The 14,619-nt window shown below is 40.5% G+C and overlaps 1 protein-coding gene across 8 annotated transcripts in view; it reads left to right on the plus strand.

Moving 5' to 3' along the window:
- The window catches only part of LOC118419693 (nephrin-like), an 86,821-nt gene that overhangs the window by 2,172 nt on the left and 70,030 nt on the right, over window positions 1-14,619 (plus strand). The window contains exon 1 of one of the 8 annotated variants that reach the window (XM_035826300.1): window positions 707-834. The exons of 1 other annotated variant lie outside the window; for it this stretch is intronic. Coding sequence is in view for 3 of the 7 variants with exons in the window: in XM_035826258.1 (XP_035682151.1) it covers window positions 2,257-2,269 (13 nt within the window). In the remaining 4 variants the exon portion in view is untranslated. Of the gene's footprint in view, window positions 1-706; window positions 835-2,241; window positions 2,270-5,594; window positions 5,760-7,127; window positions 7,150-8,344; window positions 8,453-9,198; window positions 9,453-9,666; window positions 9,789-14,619 lie in introns of those variants that run through there. 6 more of the 8 variants (XM_035826258.1, XM_035826291.1, XM_035826239.1 and 3 more) reach the window with 6 other exon arrangements.

The following is a 14,619-nucleotide window of genomic DNA, read 5'->3' on the forward strand; positions in this document are numbered from 1 at the left end:
GTACCCAGGCTAGGCAGTTCTATCATATTGTGAAATTCTACCTCGTGTGAAGGCATTGTAGTTTTCTTTTCTCCAGCAAATTTTTTTCTACCAAGGACAGCAGAAGCCGATTTACGGAAAATCTACTAAAACTCTACTGTTAGTAGTCGATCAGTACTTAACAGTAGATTTTCAGTACTGATGGTTTGCCAAGGGTTGTTATCATTATGTGTGTGTGTGTGTGTGTGTGTCCATGTAGGTTTTTTGTTGGTATCACTCATTTGATGTGATATTTTTTAAACCAAGATTTTGCAAGTGTAAACAGGTAGATACTTGTAACCTTGCTTCTGTACAGCAATGTGTTAATCTGCCTCACTAAACTTGGACAGGTTTCTCATAGTGCAACTCTTTTCACAGAGGTATTGGCATAGTGTACTAAGGCTTGAAGAACAATCGCTGACCTGGCTGTCACGTGTATCTGTAAGCCTAGTCAAGTCCAAGGCAGTGTGGCCAAGTTTACTTTCCTCCCACTCATCGAAAGTTGTTACAACAAGGATTCTTAATTAAAGTAGGGGAAAAGCAAACTTCAGTTTGTGTGCAGAGGTAATCTGAGTATGAAGGTGCCCTCCATGACCCAATAAGGGGTGCAGGACTTTGCTTGTTCTGCAAATCTTGGGGCTGAGGCCTCTAATGCTCGATAAACATTAGCTTTTGACAAGGAGGCTAGATGTATCCTTGTTGCTGTAAGAAAGGCAGCATTCAGGCCTGGAAACATCTTTAGGACTTAGCTCTGATCCAGATTCAAGAGCTAGCAGTGTGACTGGTTACAGCGCCAAAGGAAACAAGTCTAGAAAGGTTAGTGCATCTTTGTGAATCATGTATGGAAATTTGGATCCCCTAGTTATGGCAGAATGTATTTCAAAAAGCTTGATAGGAAAGGTAGCCATAGCATCAGAACTGAAGGATATGTGCCCATGTTTCCCAATTCAAAATCAAGTCCTTGACCACTTCCACAGATGTGTCTGTTTTGGATTTTCCACTCATTTGGTTGTTATCACAGTGTTTCTCTTGTGAGTATTCTATTGCATTGATGGATATGATTGGGAATTGGAGTATGAATAATACATCCTCTCCAGTCACAGCTTATTGGATTGAGGAGAGGGGTGGGGTATGATGTTGATTGATAAGAAGGCGGATGAAATATCTCAGCTGGTAAAGCATAGTGGAGTTAGGGAGACTTTGGCCCAAGTACTCTGACCCCAGTAGTTTTCATTTATGGTGTTAATATTCTTATATCCAGAATCAACTACATTTCTGTGACAAAGGTAAGGAAATGCACACTTGCACAGTGCCTTAGCCTCAATAAGTTGAATTTCTTGGCTGTTGATTGGAGATAAATCTAATGTATAAATTGCTTTCTAAGTAAGTCATCAACTTTTTTTCTTCTTCTTCTAACCAATACTGTGTGAAAAACCATCAGGGAAAGGGTCTTGGTTGATGACCAGAAAAGTCACTGGACTGTAATGGTTGCTAAAGTAATGCCAACAGTGCTGGTGTTGACAGTGGTGAATTGACACCGTGAGGTTATTTTGACTTGTGTATTTTGTATCCGCACTTCTTCCTCTCCTTTGACGTGGAAACAGAGACCAGGTAAAGAGTAACAATCTTTTTTCAATGACCTTTTCAACTGACAGTAGTTTCCCCCAGTATATGACCCATGACAGCTTTTGAATAAGAAAGAGTGGACGCTTCATTTTCCGTGGTTGTCGTATTCATGTCCTTTCATCGGTATTGTTTTTCACATCCTTTCATGTTAACTGAAGGGGAGATGACAGTAGAAAAGGCTGTAACAATGTTGCATACCTTGTATGCACATAGCCTCTCCAAACAACTTTCTTGCTTGAAACATGAGGTGCCTAAATAGTGATGTTATCTATCAGGAGAAACACAAGTTGTTCTTAAATGGTTGTTGTGATTGACAGGTTCTGTGTCAACCTATGTGGGCCATACCAGTAGCCAAGGGCCAGGCAGGTATTTTCAGCACTGAAAGCAATGGTTTTCTACAGAAGTTCAAATGAAAGTACCATTTTGATTATGAAATTTTGAAGGCAGATTTATTTTGTTCTGATCATGATTACAAACCATAGGCAAAGTTTCCAAAAAGTTTTAATTTGATGATGATTTCAAACCATATTCAAAAGATTGCAGAACCAGAAGTTCCTTGACCTACCTGAAAATAGTGTGAACAGGATTTTAAACCTCCTTGGTTTGAAGTACATGGAACCATCAGGTAAGACCATTACATGCTGTTTTAGGTCTTCTTTTCAAATTTTCTGCATACCGTAAATCTTGAAATGTTTACCATGGTTTTACTTTCATTGTAAGTCCTGACTCTATGAATATCTGTCTTTGTGCTACAGTATTGTTTTAACCACAAACTTAACACCACCGAAAACACATTTCCATTCTGACTCCTACTACCTAATTAATGGCAAAAGTAAATGAACTGCTACTTAGAATGTATCATATATATGTAGAAAGTTTGTTAACTTGAATGGAGGGAATCTACATCCAATACAAACATTAGTTTTGACTTTTCAGCTTTTTTTCTTTAAGATTACCGGTATACTTCTTTCAAGAACAAAATAAGCAGCCTCATTGTGAGTTAAGGACTATAGGCTTTACTTGGTTGCGTGTCGCCATGGGTTACCCTGCTACCTGGTTGTGCCCCCCTGGGTCACCTGTTTTCCACATGAGTCATCTTCAAAAAGACAGAATCTGGACCTCTTTGTGGTGTGACACATGACCCAGCATCCCACCTGCCACCACCTACCCCCCTCCCCACCAACAACTTTGTCGCAGCGCTCCTCCAACACAATGCCGCTCTACAGTTGCAAATAGTGTGATCCAGTTTCAAGTGACCTTTCTTTTGTTCCCCCATCCCTTCAGATGTAGCTTGCTTTTTATCAAACAGTCCTGTATCTTGCATGCCCTGTAATTTTCTGACTGATTTAGGTATTATTTGCATAATTCTTTAGATGAGTGTAATTTCACAGCCAAGCTCAAGCTGTTCTACGAGATGTGTGTTACTGTAAGAAACTTTGCCGAATTATATTAGTTTCCTGTACTACAAGATCTGAGTATGTTACCATACTTATACTAAGCATTTTCTGTTTGAAAGCCAGCGTTGCCCTACGTCATGCAGAAAATTGCAATGACTTCTCACCATCGACATCTCCATCCGCCTGAATTTCTTTGTACAGCCTACAGAATACAAGAGTCCATACTGAACCACATCCAACCCGAATCCTCATTAAATTTCATGACAGGTCATGGCTGAAATTATGCAGATGGTAGTACAGACCTCAAGGGACAAATATTTTCCTTTTTTACTTCTACCTTAAAATGTCTCCATTTTGTAGGGTTTGTTTTTTGCTTTATCCCCTAGTATGTTCAACCAGACTGTGCTTTGTCCATGAAAATTCGCACAAAGCACAACCATCCATCCTGGGTGTGCTGCAAGCCTTGCACCTGTCACTGAAGGCACTCCCTATGGAAATTCTGGGTAAAGGTCTGTCCTTTCCAGCGAATCCCATTAGGAGTTACAATGTACCTTCTCATTCATGAATTTCTTTCATAAAGATAGTTCTCAATTCATGCCTCAAAGAAGGTGATTCAGTTGATGGAAGTCTTCAGTACTACCTTTAGTAGTAGTAAGGAATTACAAGGTGATTGCCCCTGATGTCATGACAGTATATTTCCTCTTTGAAGTTTTTTTATTAGCCATAAATGTACATGGCCTGACTCTTCTGGAGGCTACACACCTGGCTCAAGACAGATGCCTACATCTCCCCGCGACGCCCCCCCAGGCATAAGCGGAAGGATAAAGTAAAGTAAGTAAAGTAATAAATGTACATGCAATCATACTAGCTGAACAGTATCTGTCAAATGTGCATACATAGACATGAGATTTTTCACAAAGGAAATTTTTCATATCAAACTGTCAGATTAAAAAAATATCACTTAAAAATCAGGTTTTAACTACCGTACATTGTCTAGATGATCCGTGAAAGCATGTGATGACACGCTTCTACCCTGTCCATTTGAACTGCTGAAACAACCCCATATTAATTTCATATAATCCCACCTCATCAATGCAGCATGTACCCCTTGGGAGAAGCAGGGCTGTGTAGCCAGCCTATTACTCTTTGTGATTTCATGCTTACCCTTTGGAAATCAGAAAGATTAGTCACGCTGGAACATTGATGGAGCAAGTTTTGTCACCCCCTCTCATAATTCTTTCATTCCCTTCTGTTGCAACAAAGCACTCCACAACGCTCACACCTAAAAGGTGTTGCTGGCCGTTTCGGGACGTTTGTAGCATCAAAGGTGTGACAGGTGGCAAGGTTGGTTAATTCAATTTGTCTGGCGTTTGAATACATCAAATTAGTAGCGTGGATATGGGTAATTTATGCAAATCAATTAATGTTGATGTGACAGTAATAAAGGCAGCTTGAGCCTTATTACACTCTATTCCATAAAACAGCCATTAAGTACACTGCAGATTGCCTGATAAGAGTGGGAATGGTGTTTGGGCTTTTACTGAATCATGAATATCATTAAGATACCTTCATAACTGTTGACACCATGAATAGAACTTTGGGCTCTATCTATTTGCCTTCATTGTCTAGACTATGACTGGTAATATTCCTAGGAGAAGGTTGTGTTTTTAGTCTTTTGCTTGCATTTGTGACAAGTTTCTCAGTATGATTTTTTTGTAGAAGTATATGAATAGTATTAGACAATATCATATATTACCTTTACATCACAGGTAATAGCTTCAAGGTGTATTAGGATATCATGCATAGAATTGTTCTTGTTTGCTTCTCCTTCTCCTCCATCATTCCTCTTACTATTTATAAAGTTGAAATGAAACAAAGTTAGACCTTCAGAACATCATGTGTCTTCCAGGACTGAGGTCTTTCCACATAAAGAAGCCGCTATTACCAGAAGCCACTATGGCAAATAAGAATGTCAAATAGGGAACTTTCATCAGCCTTGACCCTTTTTTGCTTCTTACCTGAGATTGGGGGCAATCATGTGAAATAGCACAAGGACAGCAGATGGAGATCATGGTACTGCAATAGATGATCTGGGTCTCTACAAAACTAGGTGGATTGACCATTTTATGGAAAAGGGGTAATGGTGGAAAAGTTTAACCGGTAAAAGGTTTTGATGAAACTTTGGTCTTTTGAGTAAATGAAACATAATCTTACGAATTGGTTTTGTGGCTAAACAAAACAGATTCCTGTATTAACCAAGCTGACCAGCTGCTATGTCAACAGCTTTTGAGGTAATAGACCTTGCTAATCAGAAAAGTGCAGAGGCATATGGCAAACAGATAAAGAAATATTGAGTGTGCTAAAAAGATTGAAATGTTCCTACAGAGATGTATGGCGCGCTTTCCAAATGTCGTAACAGTCTCTCTGTGCCATCTGCCCCCACCAGCTGTTACAAGTGATAAGGACCCTTTTGACTGGAGATTACCATGTAGGGCCATGGTGAGGGACAGAGCTGAAGAGTTAGTCAAAAGTCCTGTAGTGGTCTTCATTGTGTGGAGGTCAGGGTGTGGTGGACTGAGGGGCAGCTGAGTAGACTGCACATTGAACAGGGGGACACCATGGGGAGCTAACGTGCAGCGTAGAACAGAAACATCCACACGGTGACACCCACATAGCTGTTGTGTTTTCCTCTGCTGTATATATAGGATTATAGAAAAGGTAAGTTGCTAAGCTACAGTAGTATGAACTTGCAGTGTATACGGAAGTGATAGTTGTATCTTTGGGGTCTTGTAGGAAATGATACTGTGGCCATGTGGTCTGTTTATGTACATTGGTAGCGTGGACCTCAGAAAAACAACAGTGAAACCCATTTCTATAGATACCATTCTTTATTTGTTTTTGCTGTGTCCATTTTAGAATCAGGGCATGTTCATCATCTAAACTTGAGATGCACTGTTTGTTTTTATATTGTTAGAAACCATGTGATGAAAATATGATGTGGGTGGAACCACCGCTGACAGGCTGGGTTTGAAGTAGATTTCTTAAAGACTATACACTTGACCTTGAAGATATGTGTCTAACCACAAAATGTAACTGGAACTAAACAATGGCTTCACCATTGAACATGACATGGGGTGTTGTTACAGTAGCAAGTTTTCGGCTGTATTAGGTAGGTATGTTTCCTGTTGATGTTGACTTAGTTGAGTGCAGTCCATGGCAGCTTTGCTAGGGGGACACTTTGCTATGTGTGCCCAAAGAATATGTCTCTACCATAGAGATATTGGAGATGCTTAGTTCAATTCATTTATCAAATGTATTGATGCTGTGATACTGTCAAGTGACCTTGATCCAGGAATATTGAACATCAGCAGTCCTTTTGCATTATTCTCTTTTGCCTCAGGCCTAGTCTTTTTTTGTCCCATTCATTGTCAGCTATTATGATTTCTTTGAATTGCAACAATAACATGTCCTTCACATCAACAATACTGCTACAAAAGCTGCTTTTAGTCATAGGAGTAGTTGACTCATCTTTTCACTTGTTTGATGTTAAGTAAAACTAGATATTTTTCAACATGCAGCCATGACAAATTTTTTGTTGATCTTTTTTTGAAAGGTGGAGTAAATTCCGATTAAGATATTTTATCATTCTTAAGAACCCAACATCCTATTCCTGGCTACCATATTTTCAAGGAATATTAACTTTAAATTAAGGAAATATTTTGTGTTGTTGAAAGTTCATCCCTGTTTGCCATTAGAAGCCAAGGGTGTGGATTTTGAATGATAAGCTGTGGCTACAGATATGGTAATATGGGTACAGGTGGAAAGGTTTGCACGCAGATCCCAGTTGATTCCCTGCAGGGAAGTCCCGTGGCAATCATTAGAACTTGGATCAGCGAATGTCTGCACAGTGTGTGTGCCGAGATATAGCGTGCCATTAAGGATGTGGCGCTGAGAGCACCGTTTCCATGACAGTAAACTCGATAAGAGCACCAAAAGGCCATTAGGAACTCCACCCATGCTCAGTCGCCTCTGATGTGGAAACGGTTCCGTGTTACTGGTTGTAGGTCTGCATTTTGAATGAGGTACAATGTCGACACATCCATGTCTGGTGAGTTGTAGCATTGGTTATTACCTTGTTTACATTGTGAATGTATCAACGGGCCTTAAATAATTAAAGTCATCTTATCAGATATTGCTATTATTGCGTTTTTTGTTCACTGGGGAAATGTTTTTTGAAGGCGGATGAATGGTTATGTTAACACTGAGGTGGAGAAGTTTTGTGAAAAATCTATGCAGTTATACATAAGCATATATAATAGGTTAAACAATGGCAATTATTCATATCTGCAACAATACATACAGTTAGCATAAAAGTTAAGTGATTTACATTATGGAAAAGGTTAGACTGTTCTCCAACCAACAACAAAAATTGAGAGCTGGAGAAGGCTGAGTGATTCAGTCAAAGCCTCCAGTGAGTCCCATTTTTTGGAGATGGAGAATAGTTTGACCATTTGCATGATTTAAGTAATAGTTATCTATTTGCTGACTTGAATTTCCTTTTCTTGCTGTTCAGAAATTAGTATTAACTTCTTTAATGGCAATAAAAATTAGTTCTAAATTCATGCAAGTAGAAGCAAATTTAATGATGGACTTAGTACAGTAGCGGTGCTGAATATACATTCTGCAGGAATGGCATGCCATTGATGGGTTTCGACAAAGTTGCAATATCTTAGCTGTTCATAGATGGAGTATGTGCTACAACTTGAAGACGAGACTGTATTTCACTTTGGTCAACAAGTTGAAAGTACCTCAATCTATTCTATTCTATCTAAAGATCTTTAGGAATATCTTACAGTACAAGTACTGCAGGTAGATACAATAAAACAAAATTAAAGACAATCAAGCAGTATTCTTCCTTGATGGATTGTCAAAGCAGAAAACTTTTACAGTTCAAAGTGTAGATTTTTTAGTGTGGAACTTTTTATCTTCATTATTGTGTTGCTGACAGAGGCTTTAGATGGGCTAATTGGTAAACTGACCTCATCTCGTTAAATGGCATAACCCAATTCTGGACTGGGCAGTGCACTTGTTGTAGAATTAGAGGGCAGCTGCAAGATATAGAACAGGGGTGTCCCTTGGCTCCCAGCTGTTTGGGTTACACCCAGTTGGACCTATGGGCCTTGTGCTCCAGTCACCCTAATTTATCCACCTCAGAAGAGGGCTGGTTGTAGCCATGGCGACCATGTCACATGATTGTTAAGAGACCTGATTGGCCCTCAGAATTGCTGTTGGAATAGCCTGGAATTGATGCTATCATTTTCCCTACCAAGGTGTTGATTGCTTGTTGTAGCTGGGCTGTAGATAGCATTCCTGCAGGCCAGGGTGTAGTTCTCTGCCATTCCTACCATTAGGTGAGTGTGTATTTTGATGTATTTGTTTGGTTTGTTGGCAACATGCTATCATTGACCTTTTGGCACAACATATGGATCTCTTCACACAATAGTGTGTAATGTTAGGGATGGTCTGAGCTGATCAGGATGCTAAATCAGATAGGAGGTGTACTCAGTTGGAAAGATGTCTTTGTACCATGCTCCTATCTGTGCTTTTTATCTATGCAGTTGTTCCATTCATCTAGATTGGATGCTGCATCATTAAGCCACATATGGGAAAATAGCCATTAGATGATTGCCTATTTTTCCAGTGATCATATCAGTTAATCAAAAGTCAGTCTGTTCCCAGAGAACTTCAAAAAGCTTTCTTTTTCTGCAACTCTCTCATTGCCTCCTTCCCTGGTCCAGCCTGTGTTTTTATCCGTCACTCAGAAACAGAAAGAATGCCCCAGTTGGACACAGACCACATGCTCCAGCCTCAATCATCAACAGTTTCCTTCTGGCATCGTCCCTTCCTGACTAACTCTCCGAAAATGTTCTTGTAATCTGCTCGGAAGTTGATTCATTGAAACTGTGACATGCCTTCCTTGTGTGTTTTCCTTGTGGGCTGGAACTGTCCCTCCAGGTCTTTAGTTGTGGCCCTGACACCCAAGCTACATCTGGTACCAGTTACAGGCCAGAAAGATTGAATTACACTAAATTTAGTTTTGTTTCCCTCCAGCTCCATCCCAATTGGGCCTCAGCAGCAGCGTGGGCCCCTAGTGGGGACATAGAACACATTCCCAGACTAGATTGCCATGCTCCCTTCCTCCTAACACATCACTTGACTTTCTCCAGTCGAAAAAAATGCACACTGCATGATAGAGACTGACCCTCAAATTCCTTTACAATTCGGAGGGTGTCTGCCTCCTTTCAACTTCTAATTGGTCACGTGGTCCCAACTGTGGAGGGTGTGCTCACAGAGAATTCTGAACCGTAGAAAGGCAGGCAGCCCTGACAACACCGGCTAGCATCCGAATGGGTTAGTGGGCTCTTTCATTTGGTTTTCTTCATGCAATTATGTGGTCACTTGTGTTTGCATAATAGTATTGTCAAGATAACGGCAATTTGATTATGGGACAAGTGGGGCTTACAAATTGAGTCGACGGAAAAGGTGGATGTAGTTGCTTGGGGGATGGCTGAGGCAATGAGGGAACGAGCTGGAATTTTGTAATGCAGCGCTAGTACGGCGCACCAACGGGTGGTCATGACGTCAAGCGAGCATCAGTATGAAATCCTGGCACACTGGCTGTTGTTACTGTGGTTATCCCTGCACTGCTAGCCTTTAGCCCGGGGAGGAGCTTGGCATTAGAACAAGGTTGAAACCTTTTCAGTGTCTATTTACTTTTCGTTCTATTCTTGCAGACTTGTTAAGGCTTTGTATGTTCTTGCGCACAGTGGTATTGTGTAGAAAGCTTGTTGCATGCGCCATACAATAGGAACAATGACAGGACTGAGAACCCATTTATTTAAGAAAGACTTTTTTTACTTCACTAAACATAGCTCAAAGTATAGTTTTCCTGAATGTATAACTGATTGTGAAGCATTCCTGCTACTGATACTACTGCCCTGTGTAATAGCTGCCTGGTAATGGTAATTCAGTTGTACTGCAGCTTACTGTAAATTGTAATGTATGTAAGTGTAAGTCCTGTCTGCTTGCAATTCGTTTTCAATTCAGGTCAGTCAAAATCCCATGCTCTTCTGCATAGCAAAAGAGTAGATCAAAGATACCTTGTTGAAGCTCAGTTGCATTCGTGACAGTAGTATCAGGGGCGGGTGTGATTAAGAGGTCAGGCGAGAAAATGTGCTGTCTGTGCCATGGATTGGTGTGTTGGGATTATTTTGATTTGGAAAGAATTAGGGTTCAAAAGGCACACTAGCTGGACCCGATCCCTTCATGTAAAATTAAGGTTTCCATCCATTCTTTGTACCACACTGTGCTGGTATTGGTAACACTGAGAATAATGGATGGGATCTTGTGTTGTTGCTTTCATTCTGATTCCTATGACCTAAAGAACAACTGCTGTTTCTTTTAAAATACCACAAGCAAGCTTTGTTGTCCCAACTGGTGGCAGAAAGTTAGTCTTTTCAAGTGGTTGCAGGATTTGGAAGAGGTAGGTTGTAAGACCTCCTATTTTCATTTTGTGATAGTCATATTAGTATGTACACATCTCCTGATCAGCTGTAAAATGTAATGTCGTCTTTGCACTTGAAGTAACAATTCAGTGTTTACCAGTGATAGTTTGCCAATTGTTGTGCAACAAAATCTTAAGAGTGTTCAGACAGTTTATGTTTCCAAAGAATTCTGTCTTCCTGTCTTCTCATTGAGGAATTCTTCCTTGGAAAGGTTGCTCACCTTGGGTCACAGTTCACAAAGTAAATAAGCTGTCAAGGGTTTGTATGAAACCTCCCAGATGTTCAGATATATAGTATTCCCTACAAAGGGAAAGAGGTTGCCATGCAAACTTGAGTAAACCTTGTCTTTCATAAGAACATTTCAGTTTATTTTTGAAAGAGCTTGTGTCAAATTCATTCCTTTATAGGTTGTCGTATTCCCCTTGTCAAATGCTTGGGAATTTGCTTGTTAAACATTGTGGCTTTGGGCATAAAAATGTTACATTTGCCTCTCAGCTAATGCAGGAATGCAGAAGATCACAAAACAGTAGAGAGTATCTGTGTATCCTTAGAGAATATAGATGAGACAAAACACTTGTGCCAGTGGAAATTTGTTTCCCAAGAACAAGTCCTTCAAAGCCAATTTCAAAGTAATGTAAACAGTGTCTTTTACCAAGGGAAGGGTTCCTATCAGCTTTAGGCAGACATGAGTAAACATTGCCCTTGATTTAGATCTGTCCTCTGTCACGAAAACAGCTAAGTAGGGATTCTGGTTTGTTTCAGGATTAGGTTTTCCAAAATATAGCCTTACCCAGTTGCAGAAATGTTGATGACATTGCCATGCCAAATCATATTATTGATATGATACAATGGCCTTGTTCATCTGTTTACTGCTAACCGTTAATATTTTTGGTCAATATTTATTAGATTTGCATGATTCTCAGAATATTGAATACGTCTGATAATACACACCAGTGACACCACTGTCAGATTAAGGTAGCATTGCCAAGCAATTCTGTACATTTGTTTTAGAATTACAGATCAGAAGGTTCAGGTTCTCGCCAGGCAAGTTGGAGGTTAGATTAGGTTACATGTTATAGCTTTCCAAGACTGGATAATGATAGTCTGTTTTGATATCAAGCCTATCAGTGGCTACCACACACCATGCACAAGCAGCTATTTTTGACTGCAAATTCCCCTCAGAAAAAGGGTCTACAAATTAAAAGTAATGAGGGTAGAATCACAAACCAATTGACTAGTAATGTGACTGAATTCCCCATCTGCATGCTGGCACTAAGTAGGAGTGTGCCTCCCCAGATGTGTGTGAATTCCCCATGCAGGCTCTGCAAGGGAGAGATAAATTTTACAGCAGGGGATTCCAGTCAATGTTTCATGGATTATGGATCTCCGAGCTATGGATTTTGTATCCATCTACCTGTCAGAAGGGTTGTTATGTAGGCTAGGTGGGAGGGAGGGGACTCCTCTTGCTGCCTGCAGGCTGTGATGGATGGTGGTAGAGTTCCTATAGAGTAACTCTGTAGGGATTCCTTTTGACCAAACTCACAGGTCGTTTGAAGTGTGTATGTTCTGGCTGGTATGGTTTTAATGATAACTTGTGGTCATATCTATCTGCATTGTATCTAAACAGTGGAGCTTGCACATTAAAACAGTAGAAAGAACAAGATGTGCAAATGAAATGTGGACAGCTTTGAGGAATGTTTACTCCTCCCCTGTATTGTATTGTTTAGTTTTTTTCATCTTTGATGTGTGACCACAAAACAGACAGATGTATGTACCTAACAAAGCCATCATTTTGTCAAGCAGAAACCTTTCATTACAGGTCCCTGGAAGCCTTACATGGTGCGCATACACGTTGTTGTCTATGTGAGACTGTGGGAAACTACCTTTCTGCACCTTTATCAGTCTGAAGTGAGATCTCTAACCGCCCTTGAAGGTTATCACCCCAGGTTACGGAAGACCTGGACAGTGTAGGGTGGTCAGAGTTTGATCCAGAGCTACACCACTCCCATCGACAATAACAAGCCCCATGTTCTCAGGAAGACCTGCCCTAGAGCCTAGTAGAGGCCAGAAAGGGTCAGGATTCTCCCACAGCAGGAGGTGATGTGTGCCTACTGTGCCAGAAACTGGTCAAGAAAGGGTCGTACATGTAGCTATAGATCTAATCAGTAAGAAACTAGAATTGAGATTTGGGTCAAGTTGTTCAGAAGTACAAGTGTAATAATAAAAGTAAGACAAGGGCCATGGCTTTATTGCAACTAGAATTATATAGTACAGGTATATTCTAAGCATGTGTAACAGTAGCACTGCCAAGCGACTATGCCAAACGGTTCTGAGCCTTTTGACATAGTGGTTTACTTTGCTGGGTTTGTGATCTGGCAGCCCAGATTCCGCGCAGGTTCGTATCCCGGGAGCCGGGATATCGTTTCTGTTGATCTGTTTCTACTCTTTTCTTACACATTGGAGGTTGTGGTTTCATAACATTGGGGGATGATGTTGTATGTTGTCACATGAACTTCAAACTGCATATGGATAGGGAGGAGTCAATCTTTGTTTTTTTTCTGTGATTTCGTTAATACAGTGCATTTGTATCAGGATGGTTTCAGTCATGTTTACACTTAGACCCCGTTCACATGGGAAAAAAACAAGTGAGTTAAACGAGGAATCCGATTAAAATGACCAATCCAAAGCCATGTGAACAGAACTAATCCGATTGGATTGCCCATTTTGGATTGGATTGGACAGGATTGCAATCCACCTCGGACCCTGTTCACATGAAAAAATTGCAAGTGAGTTAAACAAGGAATCCGATTGAAATTTTCTATCGGATTAAAAAAAATGTGTTCACATGAGTTTTATACAATCGGATTAAACTCAAACTTGCGACCGCGACCACACAATCGGATTAAACTCTTTACCGCGGCACGCGTCGTGTTTCCAACGACCACCGCGGGCACGCGTAGTTTTTCCAAAATGTTGCCAGACTACCTCATAATTTTGAAGGATGTAGCGACATCGATATTGATTAAAACTTGAGAAATGGGCCGGCTTTGGTCAGATTTTGACGCGTCGATGGTCCGCAACACACACTGACGAAAGTGGCGGCCTCTGGGTCATACGGGGTCATTGGGATAGTCTATTAGACTGGGGGTGGAAATGTTACGCGCGGTGTGATTATACTCTACATTTAACTATATAAAATGTATCTGTTGCAGAAGTTGCATAAATAAGGCAAACTGCTACCAAAACATTTGACTTCATCACGTATTTATCTGAAATAAAAGTCTGTGTTTCGTTTAAAAAAACTGCTCGCCCATGCTTGCATGCAGTGAAGTGACCCAAGCTCGAAATTTCTGTTTAGACACGCTTCCGACTGTTTTTCTCGTAGAATATTTGCTTTTTTAGTGGTTTTGGGACATTGACTCCAACAACAGGAGAGAAACAAAACCATACATGTTATTTTCATGGGCAATATTGCCAAAATTAACCAGTTGGTCTTCTGCCACACTGCCGATTTTTGGAAAGAACCGGTGCACATGTTCCGGCGAACCTTGCGGCGTCCGGTTGTTAACCATAGCGGTAAGATGATTTTGCAAGCAAACTTTCCCATAAACTTCTTTTCTAATCCGTGTATCATACTTTTTTTTGCCATGTTGTAGGTATGGTTGTATGTCTTATGTCCACTGTACCCGTATGTATGACGTCAAAACCATGAAACAAGCCCGAATCCAATCCAAATGTGTTCACATGGCCGATTGCGGACAATCGTATAGCGCATTCTACTTAACGCGCAACGCCGAATCAATCAGGCGAATCGCAGTGCTCTCGAAGTCAGGCTGACTCGCGAGTGCGACATAAAATGTATAAGTCGATTACATAAATGTAACTTTACGATATAGTGATATGATCTGTGTAATTAAAAAAAACTGACACAGCCTCAAAATCTGTAAATAACACGACAGATTAAATAGGAGAAACTTTTCCTACTGTATCAAGGATACAATCAGATAGACTAG

This window comes from Branchiostoma floridae, chromosome 1, assembly GCF_000003815.2.
Source record: "Branchiostoma floridae strain S238N-H82 chromosome 1, Bfl_VNyyK, whole genome shotgun sequence".
Classification (NCBI taxonomy): Eukaryota; Metazoa; Chordata; class Leptocardii; order Amphioxiformes; family Branchiostomatidae; genus Branchiostoma; species Branchiostoma floridae.